Source organism: Passer montanus, unplaced genomic scaffold (genome assembly GCF_014805655.1).
Source record: "Passer montanus isolate IOZ18808 unplaced genomic scaffold, ASM1480565v1 scaffold27, whole genome shotgun sequence".
In the NCBI taxonomy this organism is placed as follows: domain Eukaryota; kingdom Metazoa; phylum Chordata; class Aves; order Passeriformes; family Passeridae; genus Passer; species Passer montanus.
The window spans coordinates 1,375,440-1,396,563 of NW_024367372.1; the positions used below are offsets into that span (position 1 = coordinate 1,375,440).

The 21,124-nt window shown below is 44.9% G+C and overlaps 1 protein-coding gene, 2 long non-coding RNA genes and 1 other non-coding gene across 6 annotated transcripts; 2 read left to right on the plus strand and 2 right to left on the minus strand.

Moving 5' to 3' along the window:
* Positions 1–4,002: 4,002 nt before the first annotated feature.
* On the minus strand, positions 4,003–6,965 carry LOC120503820. Of its 2 annotated transcripts, XR_005627848.1 has the most exons (4): positions 6,358–6,965; positions 6,110–6,190; positions 5,451–5,561; positions 4,003–4,757 (listed from the first exon to the last, which is right to left on the minus strand). It is a non-coding gene; the product is annotated as an uncharacterized LOC120503820 (long non-coding RNA). The 2 variants fall into 2 exon arrangements; XR_005627849.1 differs by lacking the exons at positions 6,110–6,190; positions 6,358–6,965 and adding an exon at positions 5,812–5,901.
* LOC120503821 lies at positions 5,910–7,089 on the plus strand. The gene is made up of 3 exons (XR_005627850.1): positions 5,910–5,997; positions 6,147–6,214; positions 6,957–7,089. It is a non-coding gene; the product is annotated as an uncharacterized LOC120503821 (long non-coding RNA).
* A 2,632-nt stretch (positions 7,090–9,721) lies between these two features.
* Positions 9,722–21,076, plus strand: TBPL2 (TATA-box binding protein like 2). Of its 2 annotated transcripts, XM_039712707.1 has the most exons (7): positions 9,722–9,979; positions 13,094–13,482; positions 14,247–14,334; positions 14,575–14,666; positions 15,751–15,918; positions 17,377–17,471; positions 19,348–21,076. In XM_039712707.1, exons 1-7 carry the CDS (start codon positions 9,929–9,931, stop codon positions 19,425–19,427), a joined length of 963 nt encoding a protein of 320 aa, XP_039568641.1. In that variant the 5' UTR covers positions 9,722–9,928; the 3' UTR covers positions 19,428–21,076. The 2 variants fall into 2 exon arrangements, with proteins under 2 accessions (XP_039568641.1, XP_039568642.1); XM_039712708.1 differs by lacking the exon at positions 15,751–15,918.
* Positions 10,033–10,104, minus strand: TRNAG-UCC. Its single transcript has one exon. It is a non-coding gene; the product is annotated as a tRNA-Gly (tRNA).
* Positions 21,077–21,124: the final 48 nt, after the last annotated feature.

Below are 21,124 nucleotides of genomic sequence, written 5' to 3' on the forward strand. Positions count from 1 at the left end.
TCTGTGCAGGGCCAGCAGTCACACTCACGATCCTTGTGTGTCCCTTGCAACTCAGAATATTCTCTGATCCTATGATTCAGAACTTTCTCCTCTTCCTCCTTCCAGGATTCAGGGTTGATTTCCTTGCTGGGCGGTCACTGTTCACTCTGAAGGATTTCAGCTGAGAACATTCCTCAGAAGCTCTGGTCCTTCACATCTTATAGATTTGCCACAACATCACAGCATGAAGGACCTGAAAATGCTTTAAAATCCCATGTCAGATACCATTACCCAAAACAAACTATCTCAGTTGTGTGGATTGGGAAACCTGGTGGAAAACCTCACCGGAGAGCCACCGCTGTGCCAAGCAGCCAGGCAGGCAAATGGTGCTGAATGTCCTGACTGCAGGGAGGAAATAATGCAAATTTCAAAAAAGCCCCTGAAATCCCACTCACATTAGGCAGCCACTCATGGGGAAAAGAAAAGATTTTAAAATTCTGCAGGAGCCCCAAGTCATTAGTTTTGTCAGGAATTTTGCTTTCTCAGATCAGAGGGAAAAAGCCCTCAGATCTGTGGGTTCACAGGAAGCCCGAGAGAAAGGCAAGCTATGCACTGAGCAGGGCTGTAAGTCATGGGGGCTGATTATTGTTAATTTAGCATTTTATATAAGAATGTGAGAGATCCTTATCAAAGCCTGAAACAAACGCCCTGCATGTTTCAACACCTCACTGAATCCAGCTAGGAAAAAAAAAAGACCAAATGCTGGATTTTCTCTCTCTCTATTTGCATTAATTTTTTATACTATTTATAATCATGAATCCCTGCAATTGACAGGAAGTGGAAGTTAATAGATTATATGCACACATGCAAAAAAAAAACCCATTTCAATTGTTACTAAAGAAGGCCACAAAAATGACTACAATTTTCTTCCCGGAGTAGTCAGCTAGGAGTAACTCCATTGTGGGAACTTGAGCTATATGGAAAGAGATGTTTGATCCAATTCATCTGTAAGGGAATAAAAATAAATCTGTCCTAAGCAGCATCTGTCAGCAGAAATGACACTGGAAATTCTTGCAAGAAGAATTAAAGCTCATAATAAAAAAACAACAATCTAAACCATGACATTGTATGTGAGCAGGATGAAAATCCATCGGGCTACTACCAGCCTCCACATAATCCCCACACTACCACAATGTAGATATGCTGTTAATTAAATTGAGATGGTCACATTTTGTACTGCTGGAAATCCAGCTAATTAAGTGAATTGTTCAAAACTGTTTTCAGAACTCACTGGAAAAAAAATTATAAATTACATTCACCTTCCATTTCTGGATTTCATAATTTTAACATAGCACTTGAAAGCCAAAAATCTGGTTTAAAACTGTACTGTTCAATTTTATCACATTCAAAATATGAGCAGCACAATTAGAGACACCCAGAGAGCTGAGTGCCCATCTCAGTGACTGACATCTTCAGAGTGATCCCACTTAAATCATGATTTCTGCCAGTTTCCCTTAAGGCTCTTCAACCCCCACCTCCCAGCAAAGGCCTGACACCAGTCACTCCCAGTTTCTACATTTGCAAAGTAAAGCAGAAATCACAATGGGAAAATCCCTCTCCTGCCCTCCCCAGGCTGCTGTTCCTGCAGCAGACACCCAAACCAGACCTGGCCACCCCTGAAATGCTGGGGTTTACACCCAACTCAGCAGCAGGAATTGCTGCCTGATGCTTTAAGTGCTGCATCCCACCCAGCTGTCCCAACTGCTCAGCTCCTGGCCATGCCACAGCCTCCCCTAAATCCCCCAGGACAGGACCATCCTGTGTACTCACATGCCAGCAGAACAAAGCAAGCACCTAAATCCCTGCAAGATCAGGGCCTGCCATCACTCTGAATAATCCCTACTCAGTTTCAAGTCAATTAGTATTCCTACACCCTCATCACATGGCTTTAATTATATTTTTTTCCCAAAAAAGTTTTTGACCAAAAAGCAACAGCTTTAGCTGGAAGCACTCACTGTAAAGGAAAACCTATTTGCTGTGACTCCAGTAGGTCATCAGGTCTGGGCCACAGAGGTGGAATTTAATTTCTAATCTGGAGATCTCAAGCCTTTGGTATCAGATAGAGCTAAAGGGATCACAGGGAAGCTGACAGAAAAGCAGCTTGCCAAGCAGCACAATAATAACCATGCTTTGAATTCCTATGAGAAAGATATTTCAAAGCAAGTTCCAAATTGTCTTCTTCTTTCTTGATGGCATCCTAGCAGAAGATGATTTTTTAAGAGTTGACAGTTAATGGTTATTGTTAAGTGAAGCAAATGCAGAAATGACACAGAAAACACCTTGTCCCCTGTAAAACACTCCCTGTGTAGTGGAACAGTAACAGTCCAAATAATTTTCTCCCATTCATCATTCACAGCACCTGCTCATTATTTATGCTGTTCTACATTAATCTAGAGCAGGTTTTAAATTAATACTCTTCTTCATCAATACCTGTGGAATGAAGATGTTTTCCTTTGCAAAGAAAAACCTTTGCAACACCAACACAACGTGTCCCTCCTCAGCACCTGAAACGTAGCAGGATGGACAGCAAACAGAATATGAAGTGAGAGATGGGGAGAAAAAAAAGAAATGGAGAATCAGACAGACCTTGTGCTCCAAGGGCTCTTTCAGCCTGAGGATCAGGTGTCCCAGGGCTGGAGCAGCTTGCAAGGCTGGCTCAGCATGTTCTTCTCTGCAGCCAGGGAAGGGCATTGATTGAGCTCTGCGAGGCATCACGGGAACAGTGAGTGTCAGCCTGTGACAAACTTCCAAGGAAGCATGCAGCAAACACCCTGCTAGCCTGTCTGGATAAATCAGAGAGCACAGGAGCCATCCCAGCTGCTCTTGCCACCAGAGAGTAGGTTAAAATGGGAGTATTTTGTCTGAGGTTTCACAGGGGATGTGTCCACCTGCCCGGAGCAACGAGTGTCACAATGTCCCCAGTTTGCCATCCCTGGTGGTGACACACACCTGTGTCCCAAGGGTGGCTGGAGACTTGGAAATGTTCACAAACCCTTAGGTCTGAGGACACATCCTGTTCTCTGGTGCCACAGGAGATCCAGAAATTCCCAGCAATGTTGCAAACTCACCATGCATCCCTCTGCAAGCTTCTATTTTAGCTCACACCTAAAATGAGCAAATATTCTTCTCTTCACCTCTATATCTAATTTTTTACCTAGTAATAAGCCTCTCCCTAGTGAACCTACAGCTGCCCACATTGTGCCTAGACTTTTAAGGGTTTCTGTCATACTGTTCATAAGGCCTGGGGGACAGAAAGGGTTAAGAACCAACTCAGATTCTCTAGGGAAAACAGAAAGGCACCAGAAAAGCCAATTCAACTGATTTTACCCAGAGGGACAAAAGAAGGTTTAGTAAGTCCTTTATAAAATGTCAGAGAGAAAAGCTTTATTTTCCCACAGGGAAAAACATACCCATTAACAAATTAGGTGAAAGCTGAGTGAGATGTAAAAGGTCTGAAATTCCTCAATGCCTTTAAACTGTCTGTCTTCACACACTTCATTTATTTTGGACAGCAGCACTGCCCTTGCCAATTTGGGAGCAAAGAGGACTGTGAAAATACCTAGGGATGAATGTATTTTTAAGGTTAATAAGCAAATATTAATTGATCTGAGCAACACTGTTTGGGTTTTAGAGAACAACTAACTCCCAAACTCTAGCCCATCCGGGTTCTTCATTTTCCTCAGAGCATCACTGAGCAAACCTTCACAACTCTACCTGAGTGGAAACAGATTTCAGGGGAGCTACTCTTGTATTTATGAGTTGGGTAAATGCCCATTGAAGGGAGGCCAAAGAAATCACAGCATTTAATTATTCTTGACAAGTCACAGGAAAAAAAAAAAAGAGGAAAAAAATAACACCTTTGTAATGAAGGGCACTGTGACAAGTGAGCTTCTTCCACAGCCTGCAGATACCAAAAATATATAAAAAATATTCCCTACAGTATCATGGAAAGAATGGGGAAAATTCACTCATATTGCACTTCCAGAGGCTGACCATAAAAGCCAAATGCTGTTGGAGGGAAACTGCAAAGACAGCAAGGAGGAGGGAGGAAGAGCCAAATGGAGTGATGAAGCTGTAACAAAAGGGATCTCAGGCTGGGCTCCTGCTTGGCTGGGATGAGCATGGAAATGAGATGAAGTGCAGGAGCAGGAGGCAGCAGAGCTGGGCACAGACTCCTCCATCACAGCTAAACCAACAGCATTCATCAGCAGAGCACGGGTGAAGGGCTGGAGTGACAGAAACAGGACGGTGTTAACAGTTAATTATGTGTGTTAAAAGTACAGAACCATCAAGGAGAGGGGATCGGAGCTTCTGCTGACATCTGGCAGCGTTTTGGGGAAGCTTCGTTTCTCCCGAGGTCCTCGTTGATTCAGGAGCACTGATTTGCTGACGTTAATTGGAGGAAGAGGTAATGAGAACTGACTAATCACCGAGCTGTGTGCCCTGCAGACTCATTCCAGTGTCAGTCATTCTATCTTGCTGATCACTCAGCCAAAACTCAGTTTTAGGGGGAATTCAGTCATTGGTCAGCACCCTTCTTTGACTCATTGTATTTGCATTTAGTTGTACAATAAGCTGATCGAAACTGTGGTGGTGTCACAGTTCAGCTGACACAGCAGTGAAGGCATCACAGAACATGCTCTAATTCCTGGAGAGTTTGCACTGAAGGTCTGGACATGCTAATGTCACTGCTGGTGTCTCCAATGTGACCGTGACCCCTGCAAAGTGAATTAGCAGAGGTCTGCCAGCATCTGCTGCGTGCACACCTCTCCTTTTCTGTGCAAACACACAGGACTGCTATTACTATATTGTTTTTCCAGATAAGGCTTAAAGGATCAGTATTTAATTGCAGCAGTGAGTTCAAGGTATGAGACACGGTGTTTGCATTAGAGAGATTTGCCACAAAACTTGGAGGGAAACAGGAGCCCTCGCATGATCCATCACACACTCACCTCATTTAAATGCAATTCAATTTAGCCAGACCCTTTGGCACAAGAATGGGAAAGATGACTTAACAAAAAGCACAGAAGAATACTTCTGACCCCAGGTGTCAGCTGGATTTGTGTGTGACATTCACACAGGAGCTGTCCAAGAAAGCCTGCAGCCATTCATTGCTAGGCTGCAATTAAGGTGGCAGCCAATGTTTAAAACCTTCCTCATCCCATTCCCCCCCTCCCTTTTCTGGCCACATTTTAAATACAACACAGGATGAAAAATAAAAAATAGACTGCTGTGCCCTGCCCCACATGAGGCTGGGCCAGGATGAGTGGATTTCTATGCAAACAACACACAGAATGCTTTCCTTTAATCAGTTTGTTGCCTGACACAGATAGGAAAATTAAATGAAGTTAACTGTACAGTTTTCAAGCCACCATTCAGCCTTTCAGTTGAGACAGATGACTTCTACTTACAGTGCCTCTTCCTCTGGCATTCAGTGGAAAATTTGGCAATCCTCTCTGGGTCTGGTTCTCAGCAATTCTCTGACATGGGGGCAGCTAGTGTCTCCATTGCACATAATAGAGCTGTAGAAGCCAGGAAAAAAAAAAAAGGCTCTTTTCTGGCCAGTTTACTCCTTTCCCGACTGACAGAAGTGATTTTCTTCCCTGATCCAAAGGCCAACACACCCTGCTCTCCTCCAGTGAGTATGGCAGGCATAGCACACAAATGCTCAGAGTCCCCTAATGTTTGCAAAGAGTATCAAATTGCCCCATGACTGCCCTTCTCATAGAGTAAGAGAGGCCCAGTTTAAGCAGGGCAAAGAGGCAGCCTTACCATTGTGTGACTGGGGCTGCATCACCTGATCCAGGGAGGGGCACACAGCACTAGGGGGTAAATGGGAAGTTACAGCCCTTCCCATCACCCAGCAAACCTGGGAAATGACACTGGATCCTGGATTCTGGCTCAGCTCCCAGCCATTGTAACCTCACTTCTGCAGAGGGTTACCCCTGATTTACACAGGTAAAGTTAGACCCAGGTATCAGCTCTAATGGACCTGATTCTGTTCACGTTTACACCACCACAACCCGATAATAATGGTAAATAATACACAATTAAAAGTCAAATTACTCACTCGGTGAGTAGTCATGGCAACTTCTTTCCTTCCCCAGCAATCAATCCAGTATCTGCTGATACTGCCAGGCATTGATGAGGTCTGGAATGGAGTATTACGGGACAGGTAAGTATGAAGGTGATGGTCACACTTGTCAGACCAAAGGCACTCCAGCATCTCCAAGTTTTCTTTTGGGCTGCAGGCATTTCTCGAGAGCTTTTCCAGCTCTGTGCAGATCCTTTGCTCCCAATGACTTGACTGAAGCTCACCTGGTGCTCTCTCTGACCCTCTCCAAGTTCCCCTCAGCATCTCACTCTGTGTACGTCCCTGCCATGATGGGAATCAAGGCACAGGGACCAAAACAAGGCTAAACCACACAGAAGGAACAACCTCCACAACAAGACTTGGATCCTGCTGTTGACAGAGGGGTGCTGACTCCTGGACTAATTACAAAGTGCTGAATTTGGAGACATCTTGTGCATAACATATTGATTTTTAACTTGGAACATGGTCCAGCTCTCAGTTGCTCTTCTACGTGCTGCAAAGGCAGAGCTTTAACGCTGCAGGCAGTGAGGGCACCAGGAGATGGAAGCTACACCTGAGGCAAGCTCCACTCTTCTGAGACAATTACAGCTATAAAGGTTTAGCATAAAGCTCAGGAGAGCAGAAAGAAGAACACTGTCAGTCACAAGCTTTTAATTCTCAAACTACCTCCTAAAAAAGATAAGATAAAGCCAAACCAGATTAACCAACTTCAAAGCAAGCAGCAAGGCATTTAGGGCATGCTAGAATAGCATGCAGCTGTGCAGAGCACTGATGAATTAAACAGGTAGAGGTTCCTTAATGACTTGCTCCTTGTCCCTTCCAGGTTTTTGGAAGTCTCCTGTGATTAGTCCCATCCCCTAATGAGATTACAGCACCCAGGTGACGCAGCAGTGCCTCTGCAGAAATGTTGAAGAGGCTGATTGAGGCGAGCTAGCAGGAGCTCTGTGGAACAGCCTTCCCCAATTAGTTATCCAAGGAAGAGTGATATTGAATGACTCTCACAAAGGACACACAAAGCACTTATTGTTGAGCTAATCATCAACTTTCTAAGTAAAATTAACCAATTTGCTAATTAAGGCTCATGGCAATTCATCATGACAGTAACTCTGCACTGCAGTGATTCATCAGCGGTCACTGAACTGAGGGAGGGCTCCCCCAGCTGCTCCTTCCCTGCTCTGAGAGTCCTGCCCTGACTCACCTGGGCTGGATCGGGATGGCTGCTGCTTCCCAAAGGAATTTAAAAGATGGGGGAAAGAGAATGGAAGGAAAAGAAGAGAGGGAGAGGGGAAAAAAAGTGGGTGGGTGGAACCCCAGGCAGTTGGAGAGAGAAATAATCTTTTTAAAAATCTGCATGGGAAAAATAGTTGCCTTTTCTAACATTTGATTTGGATGATTTGAAATCAAGCAGGTAGGTCTCATGAGTTCTAAGTGGTGCATTTTGCATTAACATCTGTCCAACCCATGGCAGGGCTCAGTCTCCTGCTGAAGAAGGAAAGAGCAGAGAGGGAATGATGCCTCTGCTGACTAAGGAGACACAGCAGTTGGGAGGCTGAGGGGATTTGGTGCCTCCTGCTCTCTGGACCTGCCCTCCCTGGGGCTCCCAGCACTGCACACCCCCCTCATGGAGCCTCCCTGGAGGAGGAGTCTGTGAGCACAGAGCCCTCCTGAGGCACAGCCAGAGCTGCCCTCCTTTGGGCAGTGGCCAGCAGACCCTTCCCCTGCAGCAAAGCTGCCCTGAAAGCTTGAATTGCACACACAGTGTGACTCTTGGATCCTCAGAGGCTCTCTTAGCCTTCTAAACCCTTTCCCTTCTTCAAATGGATAAATAATCTTTCACCTATTTAACCTGAGACACCATACTCCATGACTCATCCAAAATCTCAATGCTTCCTTGTGCCCCTGCCATTTGTCCTTATTCAAGGCAAGAAACAACACCAGTATCGAGAGATTTATATTTTATGTTCCTCTCTGATGTAGCCTCGCTCACTTGAACACCATTATTTGACCTTCTGTATCTCAGGTTCAAAAAATGCAGACAAAACAATTCCCAGGGGCTTCAGGATGAGCATGTCTCCTCTCCAGGGGGTTCTGCAATGAAGGATTAATTAGCTGAGGAGATTCACAGCACTACAGCTGCAGTGCTACAGGCAGGGCCACACCAGGGGAGCCCCAGGAGCTCCCCCAGCTTCCCAACTGAAGCAGAGCAGCAGTGTCACCCACTGGGGGAGCAGCAGCCTCCTTCCCCTGAGATGTCACTGCAAGGGCAACACTCAGCACGATCCCTCTGCTCAGTTCAATGGTTTCTGAGGGCAGGGCAAGCCCACAAGGCTCTCAGGGAGCAGCTGTGAGGGCTGGGCTGGCACTGCAGAGCCCCCGAGCACAGCCCTCAGTGCCCACAAATGCAGCTGAGATCATGGAGCTGTCTGTGAGCACCCCAATCACCTGCCAGCCCTAAATGGGACATTTTAGATTTAACCATCCTGAGCTGACCCGAGCTAGCTCCACCAGCCTCCCTAATTTAAAGCACAACCTCTCTGAGTCCTCTCCTTGCTTTGCTGCCTGATTTGCCTCCAGGACAGGCTGTGTGATGTAAACCAACCTGCTTGAGGCTGGATTTTTCTGGAGCTGGGAGGATTTGGCACCTTTTATTACTCACTTGTGAGTCCCAGAAACACCACAAACAAGCCCAGCAGGCTGGCTGAGGAGGGAAGGATGCTCATCAGCCATGGATAAAGGGCATTAATCTAAGCCTTTGCACCTCTGGAGCAGTAAGAGGAGCCTGGCAGCACCTCCCAAGGACCTGCTGCATGTCTGAGCTTTGACATCTTCTTCCAAAGGGTTTCTTCAGTTCAGCTTGCTGTTTGTAAGCAAATCTCACAGTAAAGTCCTGTCTGGCAGAGCAACAGTGCAGTGATCACAACAACCCACCAGGCAGGCACGGGGATGTGGTGCCAGCTGTGCCTCCACAGAAATCCATCCATCCATCCATCCATCCATCCATCCATCCATCCATCCATCCATCCATCCATCCATCCATCCATCCCCACACAGGAACAGGACAGGAGAGAAGGAACAAATCAGACAGCAACTGCTGGCATCAACTCAAGTGGCACCCAAGCCAAACTGTGTCAGCAGTGTGAGACTCCCAGAGCATCCAGCAGCCATGAGCTCCTCCCTGGGAACATGCTGCCTCACACTGGGACATGGGAAAAGGGAATGGCCCTAAATCATCACTCACAGAGGGCAGAAGTACACTCCAGAGGGGAAATGCCTGCACGGGGAGGACAGTGAATGTAAAGTGTAAAGACTTCTCCCTGCCCCCCCTCAAGCAGCGTTAACCCAACTGAGAATAAACCAATTCACCACAACACCTTCAGTTTGATTTACACTTTTGGCTGCGGGGGCCCTTCTGGAAGGACCAGAGGCAGGTGGGAGAAATTAAGGGGCACATGACACTTGCTGAAAAGCTTCATCTGTGCAAGGTCTAAACTATATTTGGTACTACTAACTACAAGGTCCAAGTTCATTCCTCTTCAGCCCGCAGGCTCAGAGGAGCTCGGGCACAGGTTGTGTTTTAGGCTCTTGTAAAGCACGCAAGAGCACCCCGATTTCTGTAATCCTGCAGGATGGGGCAAACCCTCTCAGACAGCCGTGCAGGCAGACCAGAGGCTCCAAGGCTGGTAGATGAGGGTAAAGCTCCCCGCTGTGATGGGCTCTGCTCCCTGACACGTGGCACCTGGGGGTTAAAAGCAGCACCGGAGCAGGGTTGGCAGCTTTGTGTCGGTGGCTGTGCCCATGGAGGGCGTGTCGCCGCTGGAGCGGTACCTGGAGAGCTGCAGCGGGCAGGTAAGGGAGGAAAGAAAAAATCAAGGAAGGAGGAGAAAAAAGAAAATTGAAGCTGCGTTGGCCGGGAATCGAACCCGGGTCAACTGCTTGGAAGGCAGCTATGCTCACCACTATACCACCAACGCTGCGCTGGGAGCAGCCCCGCAGCCGCACCTCAACTGCGTCATTACCGCAATCCTGCCGGGATGAGCCCCAAATTCCATTGTCCCGGGGGTTCCTCCCTGTCCCGGGGGTTCCTGCTGTCCTGGAGCTGCCGGAAGTATGGAGGAGCTCCCTGCCAAGAGGGACGATGCGGCTGCGTTTAAACGCTGGCCGTGGGATGCTGCCTGCGAGGCTCAGCCCGGGTGCTGGTGGGCACCGAGAGGGCAGCAGGCTCGCATCTCCCGTTCGGGTGAGTAAATGTGTGCAAAAATTCCTTATTTCGGTGTTTGGCGTGGTCGTCCTCCACCCGCCATAAGCAACGTGTAAATCTCATCATTCCCTTTTCTGCTCCCCCAGCCAACCCAGTGACATGTGCTCTTCAGAGGGCTGAGGAAGCATTTCAAAGAAACACTCGAATAAAAATGCTGTTTTGTTTAAGGAGCCTTGCGCAAATGCATAAATGCCTAATTTTCATCAGGAAAAGCTGTTGTAAAACGGTGTGATTCAAAGGAAAAGCCAAGTGTGTTGGTTTAGCTAGACTCGTCCTGATCTCAGGTGGTTGTAGGAACAACTGGGAGAGGGCTGGGCTCCACAGCTGAGTTACACATCGTTACTCAGGGAACAAAACTTCTTTACATCCTGTTGTAAACTACTTTTCAGCTCAGAAAACAGGCTTAGCATGAGCTGTTTAAATCCAGAGACTATCCCGTGGCAGTGGGTAAAGCGCTCTGAATGTGCTTTCACAAAGTATATAATGTGGTAATGCATAATACGGCTTTTATAAGTGCTAGTGAGCTTTTTATATTTCATGTTTGCTGGTCCCCTTGATAGTAGCAGATGTGTGATATTACTGCAGGGAGGAAAAGAAAAAAATAATCCAAGTTTGTTGCTTAAGGCAGCTGGATTTGATTTGTGTCTACCTGAGTTGCAGGGATTTCTGCAGTGGAAGTGAAAAAGGCTGTTTCCCCTCAAGCTGCCCCAAACTGAGAGATCTCAGACAGGATCTGTGAGTGAAATCTCCTCCCTGGAGCTGCTGGGAGATGTCCAAAGCTATGCAGTTGATGGGGCCTTGGTGAAGTTAATTAACCCAGAGTCTATAGCAATAACCCTTGGCAGCCAGCCCAATGCAAACATGGTCTTGTGCCCCTTTTGCAGCCTCTGAGCATCTGTCTGACAAGAAGGAAATATTCCCCAGCACTTAACCCTATCAGGGCTTTTCCTCAGACCTCTTAGGTGCAAACCTGATCAGAAAGAAAAATTTGCTTTCTGTTTCTACCTGCTCAATGCAATTTACTCTACTTTTTGAAAACTTCACATCTGTGTGATACTTCCAGCCTCATGTGCCACTCGTTTCTCCATCAGCTTCTTTAAGATATGTCACAAACTGGCGTTGGTTGTTTGTTTGTGGGTGTTTTTTTTACTGTTATGATCATTCTTTGATGCCCATTAGTATGATGTGAGTAGTCTCACAGGGAGCTTTTGTATCATTTTCTCTATGCTGTGGTTACTACAAAACCTTCCTAATGAGCTCCTGTACAGCTAATCCTTAGTCCACTGAAATTCTTGCAGGGACTGTGACTTTCTTCCCTTGCTGCTGCCTTGAAAAATATCTATTTAAAATAGATGTATTTTTGTGATTCCATAATATTTTACTTGTAACTGTTAATTAAATATTTGATCCTTTTTTTCTAAAGAGTAAAGGAGTACCTAAACTTATTCAACAGCACCCTGCCCCACCAGATCTTCTGTGGGGCTCTGCATTTAGAAGTCAGTTTTAGAAGCAGTTTTAATTGTGCGTGTTGGCAATGCTTTCCTGATTGCATCTGTCTTCAGGCTAGTGAGGGTTCTCTGGGAGGATTTGTGACTTTGTCAGAGTTTTCCAGATATACTGCAAAGTAGGAGCAGAGATGTCCCCATGTGCATGGCTGGGTTGCCAAGTGAGCTGACTAGAAGAGAGCAGCACTAGCTCAGGGCTGGGAAGCATTGATCTGGAAATCCTGCTCCTGCTGGAGGTCAGGCACTTGCTGCCAACTCGAGGGCCTCACACACCATTCCCTGTTATGATTTGTGCTTGGACTTTTCAAGTCTTTCTGGCTCTTGAACCTAAAAATGCCTGATTAAACACAAAACCTCTTGTATGGATTCTTTAGTCCAAGCTGTCACCTGCTGTGGATGTTGGCCGAAACCACCTTCAGAAAGAGGCTTATGCACCAGAGAGGAATAAATTCTGTCCTGAAATTCTTGTCTCATTGACATGATGATGCTTTTTAAAAAGCTTTTAATAGTGAATAGTTGATAAAGAGGGACATCAGTATGAAAGACCTTACTTGCAGGTGTGTTGTGTGCTTGGTTCTGCTGACTGTGGTGAGGCTTTTTTTAGTTCCTTCTGCTCATCTAAAGCTTCATTCAGGCTGGTGGCCTCCAGGAGCTGAGCAATTAATTGCTGCTGGTTCTGTGAGCTGCTGCCCTCTGTTGCACAAAGCAAAGCTGACACTGTCCCCTGCTAGCAGAGAGAGGAAATGGAATCACATACAGAATGGGAGAGAAAACAGCCAGAAAATTCTGTCTGTCTTCCTTGGAAAAACTCATGAGTGTGATAACGTGGTTGTGTGCATGGCTGAGGTGGGACAGTGGCTGTGAAGGGTGAAGTGCCACTGTTGTACCTGCATTTCTCAATTTGCGCTGTCCCAGGAGCTCATGTGATGAAGGTTTCAGTGATGTTTCATGTATCCCAGGTTTCAGTGATGAAACCATGGACTGTGGTGAAAATGCATTATGCGAGCTATCTGGATTTTTACATGCTCACAGGAAAGCAAAGGATATGCTTTCAACCTTAAAACTAGTCTTTGCTAAAATATACACTGGAGGAAAATTATTGAAACTTCCTCATTGAAGATTAATCTTAATTTACTCTCCCTATTACAGTCACTGTTTTAATACAAGACCCTTAATGGCACTTTTTCTTAATTCAAGGATGACTTCTCCACTAGTCCTCATCTGTTCTCTCCTGTGAGCCCTTATGATTTAGAACTTCCAATTCAAGCATCTTCCCAGTTAAGTCAGTCCAAGGAGCTCCATACAGACTTCTCCTCCGTGGACCTCAGCTTTCTCCCAGATGTCACCCAAGATAACAAAGAACAAAACCTCTCAGAGGATGGTCATGAAACCCAAAAAGAGCTTGATGGGTCACTACCAAGTAAGGAGGAGAGTGGTGTTTTCATGGATGAAAGCAGCTTGTCACATCCAGGTGCAGCTCAGCCATCTCCTGAAGCACCTGGCGTGTGTCCTCCCCTGACTCCTCTAACTCCGATCACCCCGGCAACATCTGCCTCAGAAAGTTCTGGAATAGTCCCCCAGCTACAGTAAGTTGTGTTATTTATGTAGCACACACACCACAGTCAGAGTTTGGCTTAAACTGCAAGGTGTTGCTCTGATTTTTCACTTGGAAAATGTAGCAAGCATGACATGGTCTTAAATAAGCCACAAAACTACAGGAGTAGCTTTTTGTAGGAGTAGTTTTTTGTTGGTTTTTTTTTTTTCCTCCTCTTGAAGGGGAGAGGTGGAGAAAATGAACTGACAATATTGGATAAAAATATGAATATATTGAGAAGGAGGATTTCCTCCAGGAAGGAGAATGTGAAGGATGACAGCAGACTCCAGGGGTTAAAAGATGTCACTGTGCCTTTTCAAAAGGAGAAACACAACTGAGTATGAGAATCTCTGGCCTCATTAAAAGGTGCTGTTCTGTCTAAGATAGAGCAAATCTGGAATAGTTTATATCTGTAGGAAATAACCCACCCCTACCTACTTTAGGTGCTGTGGTAACTCTAAATAGTCAGTAATGGTTCAATCCCAAGGTGTGAAAGGCTTCAGTGATGCAGTTTTTGGAAGACACACAAACTTATAATTCTCAGAGACTAAAAATTTCACACTTTGTTCTATCTCAAAGCGCAGTTTTGGATTGAATTACCTAAGTTTTGCCAGAAGTAGCTTAATGCTTGAGTGGGGAAGAGACAGGCAGGAAATCAGTCGATGGCAATTATTAATTGGAATGTGACTGTACTACTGGGGTTGGCTCTGCAGTGGCTGGATTTTGCAATGAGAAAATTCCTCCCTCGTTCCTCAGGAATATCGTGTCAACTGTAAACTTGGGTTGTAAACTGCATCTGAAGAACATAGCTTTGCGTGCCAGAAATGCAGAGTATAACCCAAAGGTAAATCTTGGACTCAGAGCTTTACCCTCACTTCCCTTTCCCAGTGCTGATTGATCCCAATGTTCCTGTGACTGGGGTCTTAACTCCTCTGCTCCTAGGTGGCTGGGAAATAACTTCAGGGTGGGAAAGAAACACTTAAAAAGAAAATATGTGTTGTGACAAGCTTAGAAAGTTTTAATTGTTGCAAGACTGAATAGAAATACAGCTTAATTCCTGTCAGGTTTTCCTTTGGATTTGTAGAGGTTTGCTGCTGTGATCATGAGAATCAGGGAGCCACGAACAACAGCACTCATCTTCAGTTCAGGAAAAATGGTCTGCACAGGAGCAAAAAGGTATTTTTCTAGTTTTTCCCTTCCCTCTAAAGGTCTGGGTCTTGCAGCTATGCATATATTCTGATGGAGAATGTCTGAAAAGTCTTGCGTAAAACATCTAGCAAAGGACTAATTGCAAGAAAAAGTGAAGCACTGATATTGAAAAACTTGCTTTCTTTATGATGGCACTTTAGCAATTTCTGAACAGTGTACTTCTGTCCTTGAATTTAGATTGAGCTAGGCAGACATCAGTAGGAAAGCTGCTGAAATTCCCAGAAATTGTTAAGGGATTATTTGCATTTCTCACTGATTTTTAAAAGTGTTTAGGACATAACTTGTGTCTGTCAAGTCTCCCTTTAGTGTCTGTGTTCACCAGTCAACACATCTGCCTCTAGAGGAAATGGGAATTGGGGAAAGCAAAAGTTTATTTCTGTACTCTGAAGCTTTTTTCCCCTGAAGTTCAGCAGTCAGCTTTGTTTTTTATATCCCAAAACAGTCAATTAGAATTAATTAATTCATGCTTAAGAGACCTCTTCTCCAGCCTCTACCACCACCCAAGGTAGGTGACTGTACTGGTGCTGCAGTTTAACTCCTGGATCAGCGCTGAGCTGTTTTGAGGAACTGAGAAACCTCTCAGAAGGGGAACCTCTGAGTGATGAAACATCTCCAGTGGGTTCAACCAGACCACAGGAAGGTGAATGAACAAGTGCCTTACTCTTTTTAGCTCCCTGCAGCAGTTCTGGGGAAGGGAACCTTGCTATTTTGAGCAGCAGGATCTCTTTTTCTGTAGTGCAGAGTAGCACAGTGGTGGCTACAAACTGAATTCCACCTCAAGAGCAGAGGAAAGCACAAATAAGTGTTATTTTAACAAATAAGTTAATAAATTGTTTTTTCTCCTTTGCTCTTCCTTCAGTCAAAAGCCCCATCCCCCTGGAAGTGCTCCAGGCCAGGCTGGACAGGAGCACCCTGGAATAGTGGAAGGTGTCCCTGCCCATGGCAGGGGGTGGAACAAGATGGGCTTTAAGGTCTCTTCCAGCCCCAGCCATTGTGGGATTCTATGATTTGAGGGCTGTTTGGAGATTACAATAAAGGTTTCTTCCCTCAGTGAAGAGCAGTCGAGGCTGGCAGCCAGGAAATATGCACGGGTGGTGCAGAAGCTCGGCTTCCCTGCCAAGTTCTTGGACTTCAAGATCCAGAATATGGTGGGGAGCTGTGATGTGAGGTTCCCCATCCGCCTGGAAGGCTTGGTTCTCACCCACCAGCAGTTCAGCAGGTAGGAGGAGATCAGGTACAGCCCTGTGCACCTGGCAGCAGGGTCTGAGGCCACTTGAGCCTGGTCCGTGCCTCTGCTCTGATGCCCTGTGCAGGCTGACCTAGAACAGAGACTGGACAGAGTTCAAGAATAAAGCAGGGATTTATTCAAAGGATCTCCTCCATGGATCCACTTTGGGCAGCACAAGAGCCCAGCCAGGGCTGCACCCCAGGTGAACCAAAATGGATCACCAGTCACAGGGTCTCACACTTTTATAAGTTCTGCTCCATTTGCGTATTGGAGTTAATTGTCCAATTCCAGCTTTAGCCCCTGCAGTCCCATCCTGCTTGTTTTTCTCTCTGCAGCCCACGTTGTTTATGCTCTTGGGGCTGAGATTTGGATCATTTGTCCTTTGTCCCCAGCTAGAGCAGGAATTGTTTTGTGTCCCTGCTCTGTGCAGAGAGCTCAGAACTACACCATCAGAACCATCCCCTGATGTGAAGCCCAGCCCCACAGACTAAAGCAGCACAGGATCTGAAAAATATAAAAGCTAAACCTGAAGCATCAGCTCCACTGTGGATTTTAATACCAAGGTGGCCTCTTAAGTACCAGCAAAGCAAATTCCTGTCTGCAGGGATAAGGTTTCCAACCTTCAGGCATGAAGCCAAACTGCACTTGCAAAATGCAGAATTGCAGGTATACTGTGTTTTTCTGGGATATTGTTTCAGTTCTGTTTGGATGTTCTTTAGCCAAGAATTGAAAGTAAAGCTGGAGATGAGTGAGGGCATGTTGTACCTGTGAGATCAGCTTGTTCAAAACTAGATACTGCCATCAGGAAAGGATGATTCCAGCACTGACAAAGCCAAAATTCAGTTGTCTTTTATTAGCACTGCATCTAATAGTTTGCATTTCATTTAGGAATAGATATGTATTAAATATTTACATTGGCTGTTATCTTGTCTTAGTTGCACAGGATGCTTCCTGATAAGGGCTCTTTGCAGACTAAGAAAGATTTCTGTGAGGGTGGGAGGCCCTGGCACAGGGTGCCCACAGAAGCTGTGGCTGCCCCTGGATCCCTGGAAGTGTTCCAGGCCAGGTTGGCTGGGCCTTGGAACAAACTGGGATAGTGGAAGGTGTCTCTGCCCATGGCAGGGGGTGGAATGAGGAGATTTTTAAGCCAGGCCATTCCATGATTTGAGGCCTGTTTGAAGATTACAATAAAGGTTCCAAGGCCATGACTAATCACAAGTGGCTCACAAGTCTTTAAAAGTCAGCATGAAGATCCCCCACCAGCTCCAGCTGGTTTTAACAGGTTTCTCTTCAAGATGTCCAAAACCCGACCTGAACCTTTCTCAGGGCAGCTAGATAAAATCAGTGTGGTTAACTACCCTATTGCTACTGTAATTAAAGAGCACTTCATTCATACAACACTGAAACAGCATTTCCATTTTACTAATCTCACCTGCTTGCTTTGAACAGCTATGAACCTGAACTATTCCCTGGCCTGGTTTATAGGATGGTCAAACCAAGGATAGTGCTGCTTATCTTTGTGTCTGGGAAGGTTGTACTGACTGGTAAGTGCTGCCTCTCTGTGCCTCTACCCACTGCTTCACTTTCTGAGAGCATTTAAATTAAACATTAACTAAAAATCAGTATCTTGCCACAGTAAAGCCACTCAGGGATCTTTTTAATGGCTGCTGCAGCTTTATCTGTGTTTTCTGCAGATAACATCAGTATTGTTGCACTAGAATCTTGTATTGTTTCATATACAGAGTCTCAGATTTCCATGTTAAGTATTTTTTTTGTTCAAAGCCTGATGCCACATGCCAATGCAGAGGATGCCAACAGGATGCTGACATGCCAGCAACTACTCAGGCACTTAAATGGGAACCTCACAATAAGCAATTTAAAATTGCTTGGACAGGAAACAAACTTCTTAAAACACTTCACTGACAACATTTAGTAGGAATTGTCAGAGGAAAGGGTGGAGATCTAAGAGCTTGTTCCAGACTGTTTGGCAAAAAAACTGTGAGGCAAAAGCCCTGCTGAGTCAGTGTGCTCAGCAGACACCTGTACCTCAGATCCCAAGTGACTTTTTCAAAAAAGGTGAATTCCTGAGCTCCTGGCACGTCCTTTTTGTGAAGCTCATGAAAATGCTTATATTCAGATGTACTGAAAGGTAAATGGTGCTTATTCCCAGAAGCTCTGAATGTGGTAATCATATTCACAACACAGCTCTGAGACACGGGGAAGGCAAGAGAAGTGCCTGCCTTAGCCAGAGATTCTCACAACCATAAATCAGGAATGAGCTCAGCCAGCTGAAGGATGGGGCACTCAGGACAAAGCTTAAATGCTTCCCCCTCCAACGTCCACAATTTTCTTAGGTCCAGTAAAATCATACTGGTCAGTAAAATCATACTGGTCAGTAAAATGACACTGGTCAGTTCCATTCCACTGATGCTTGTGTTTTTTGGGGTACACTAATTGTAATGGCCTTGCTGCACACTCAGTCCTTTGCTGTGAGTCCTGGGCCCTGCTATAATGATAAACTGAATTTGCTGAGATGTGAGGAGGGGCTTTTTTCCCTAATCAAGAAAGTAACTTTACTTTTGAAAGTAAAAGTTGTGGTGAGGCAGATGAATTATTCATGTCCAAGTGAGGACATGAGAAAAGGTTTACACATTTAACTTAAGCAGGGTTTAATTCCACTTTTAGCTAATTTAAATGCAGTTTTCTTCTAGCTGATGTTTGTTGGACTGGCATGAGTAGTGTTGCTGGCAGGGAATGTTCCTGCCTACTGCAATGCAGTTTGTGTGCAAAACTTGGTATTAAAGATTTGTTTACAGTACCACAGAAAAGGATTTGAAATCAAAGGTGTCCTAACACACAGCTTAAAAGTAAAATTGCTTCTCAGAGCTGGAGAAGGAGAGTTCTCAAACTGTGGAACAACTCCCAGTATGAAATAAAGGCCTTCCAATTCTTGTTTCTACCTTTCCACTCACCTCATGAGCAGGCAGAGCTGTTATTCTAAAGCAGATAACACCATGGTGGTGCTCAGATGCTTTTTTTTTTTCTTTCTTCAAAGCCAGTATTTTGCACCTGTCAAGAGCAGAAAATTGTTGTTTTGGTTCCACAGATTAAACAAAACTAGTCTTAAAGCTAACCAAGCTAGGAATTGCTCTTTGAGGTGGCAGATAGAAATTCTGCTTTTACTAGCAAGGTGTTTTCAGTCTCCTAGGTTTCTTCATGGTTTGTAATCTCACTGGGTTTAAATTGCATTTAGTGTTGCTCTTTGAGGTGGCAGATTGAAAACACCTTGCTAGTAAAAGCAGAATTTCTATCTCCTGGGTTTCTTCATGGTTTGTAATCTCACTGGGTTTAAACTGCATTTAGTTTAAGTTCAGAACTCTGTTTATTCATGAATTTTTTTTTTCTTAAATGTCCATTTAGGAGCAAAAGACCGTTCTGAACTCTGTGAGGCATTTGAGAACATCTACCCCATTTTAAGAGGTTTCAAGAAACCATCGTGACACGGCTCCCAAAGCAATCCAGAATAACACCTGGGCTTGTGCTGCTGTGCATGGAGCAGAACCAAGGGCATTCCTGGACCCATCTCTGGATTATTAAGCAAATTATTCGTTTCTGAATGCCACATATGCTGATTTCTTTCTGTAACTTGTGAAATGTTCTTTTCTTTCAGATTATCTGTCTGTAATCCACCTAAGTTCTGACAATTTCTGTCAAGTTAAAACACTTGATAAATGCATCCCCTTTTAATAGAATGTATGTTAAGGTGGCACTTAAAAATATTTTGTAATAGAAAATTTAGTAATTTGTCTCTTTCCCTGTTGAATAGGTGAATCCACACTGCACTTCAAATTGGCTTAATCAGCATCCTCAGCTCTAAGGGTCCTGAATTGCTCCTGCAGTGTTGTAGTTTCATGTTTAAGCTCAACATACATTATTGTCTACAACATGGTTTACAAAATCCTGCATGAGTTTGATTTTGGTGGTTAGAACACAAGTGCTGGAATCGCTCTGATCCCACTGGCTGGATAAACTCTTTGTGTGTGAGGGTACAGGGTTTTCTTCCACAGAGGAGACATTCCAGGCCCTGGCTGCTGGGATATAGCTAGAAAATCTGTGGGTGGAGGGGTGTAACTAATTAAATTGTCTAATTTGACATGGGACAAGTTAGAGTTTAACCAAATGGGTACCCACTTGTATTACTCCCTCAGATGATGGGAGTTTGGTGCAGACAGAAGCATGTTGGTTTGGAACTTTGTTAAAAATAGATTTGAGGAAAATACAAAAAGCCTTGGATGGTCATGACTTAATTATCTGTGTTACTTAACCAGAGTTCAGCAATGGACCTACATTTGGTAATTTTGGAGCAAAACCAATGAGGTTTCCTGTACTTGGTTTGAACTCAAGCCTTTCTTTTCAGAAGGTGTCTTGCTCAGCGTGGTGCAGGGAGCAGGAACAGTGCAAAGCCTATCCCATGGCTGCTCTGGAAAGCCCCTGGAAGCAAGCCAGAACAGTTCTGCTGTGTCCTTCCCTCCTGAAGGTGTTGCTACCTGTCTGGAAACACCACTAGAGGTTGCTCTTAGATGACTTAAGTGTAACCCAGGCCAAAATCCTCCTCGGTCCTTGCTGGAAATACTTGGCTCAACTCAGAACAGCGTCTTGCTGGGCTGAGTTTTGTTGCCACAAAAGTTTATTTCTGATTTGGTGAGGGTGTGGCTTCATCTTCTGTATCTGTTATGTGTCTCTCACAAGTGTTCTTATATCTATCTCCCTGCAAACTTTGAAAAACTTTGTGCACTTCCTCATGATAAGCTGGTCTTAGCTGTTATCAGTTTCTGTCAAACTGTGGATTTCCACACTCAAATCTATTTTAAACACAGGCTTAACTTTTCTGTTTGCTTTCTAACGTTGGAGATTTTCCACAGCCATGGGCTGGACTTTTATTTGCACTGTAGCTGCAGTAGCAGCTGATGAGCTTCAGTTAGAACAATCTTTTGTAAGTGAAAACACCCTGGTTTTGTTGAGGTGTTGGGGGTGAAAAAAGTTTATCTGAGATGAGCCCTCTTCAAGAAATCACATTTTGCTTAAGAGCTTGCCATGTGATTTCAGTGGTAAAATTAGTGTTCTTTAGAAGTACAGATAAAGCCTGAGAGATAAGAAATGGGCTCTGTGCCTTTTCACCGAGCTACTGATTAAGTTA

What these genes read in the sequence shown, in the direction of transcription:
- TBPL2 (XM_039712707.1), top strand. Translation starts at nt 9,929, where the DNA reads ATGGAGGGCGTGTCGCCGCTGGAGCGGTACCTGGAGAGCTGCAGCGGG. An exon ending in ACCCACCAGCAGTTCAGCAG is followed by an intron (nt 15,919 to 17,376) that starts GTAGGAGGAGAT and finishes TGCTTTGAACAG; the next exon opens with CTATGAACCTGAACTATTCC. An exon ending in TGGGAAGGTTGTACTGACTG is followed by an intron (nt 17,472 to 19,347) that starts GTAAGTGCTGCC and finishes ATGTCCATTTAG; the next exon opens with GAGCAAAAGACCGTTCTGAA.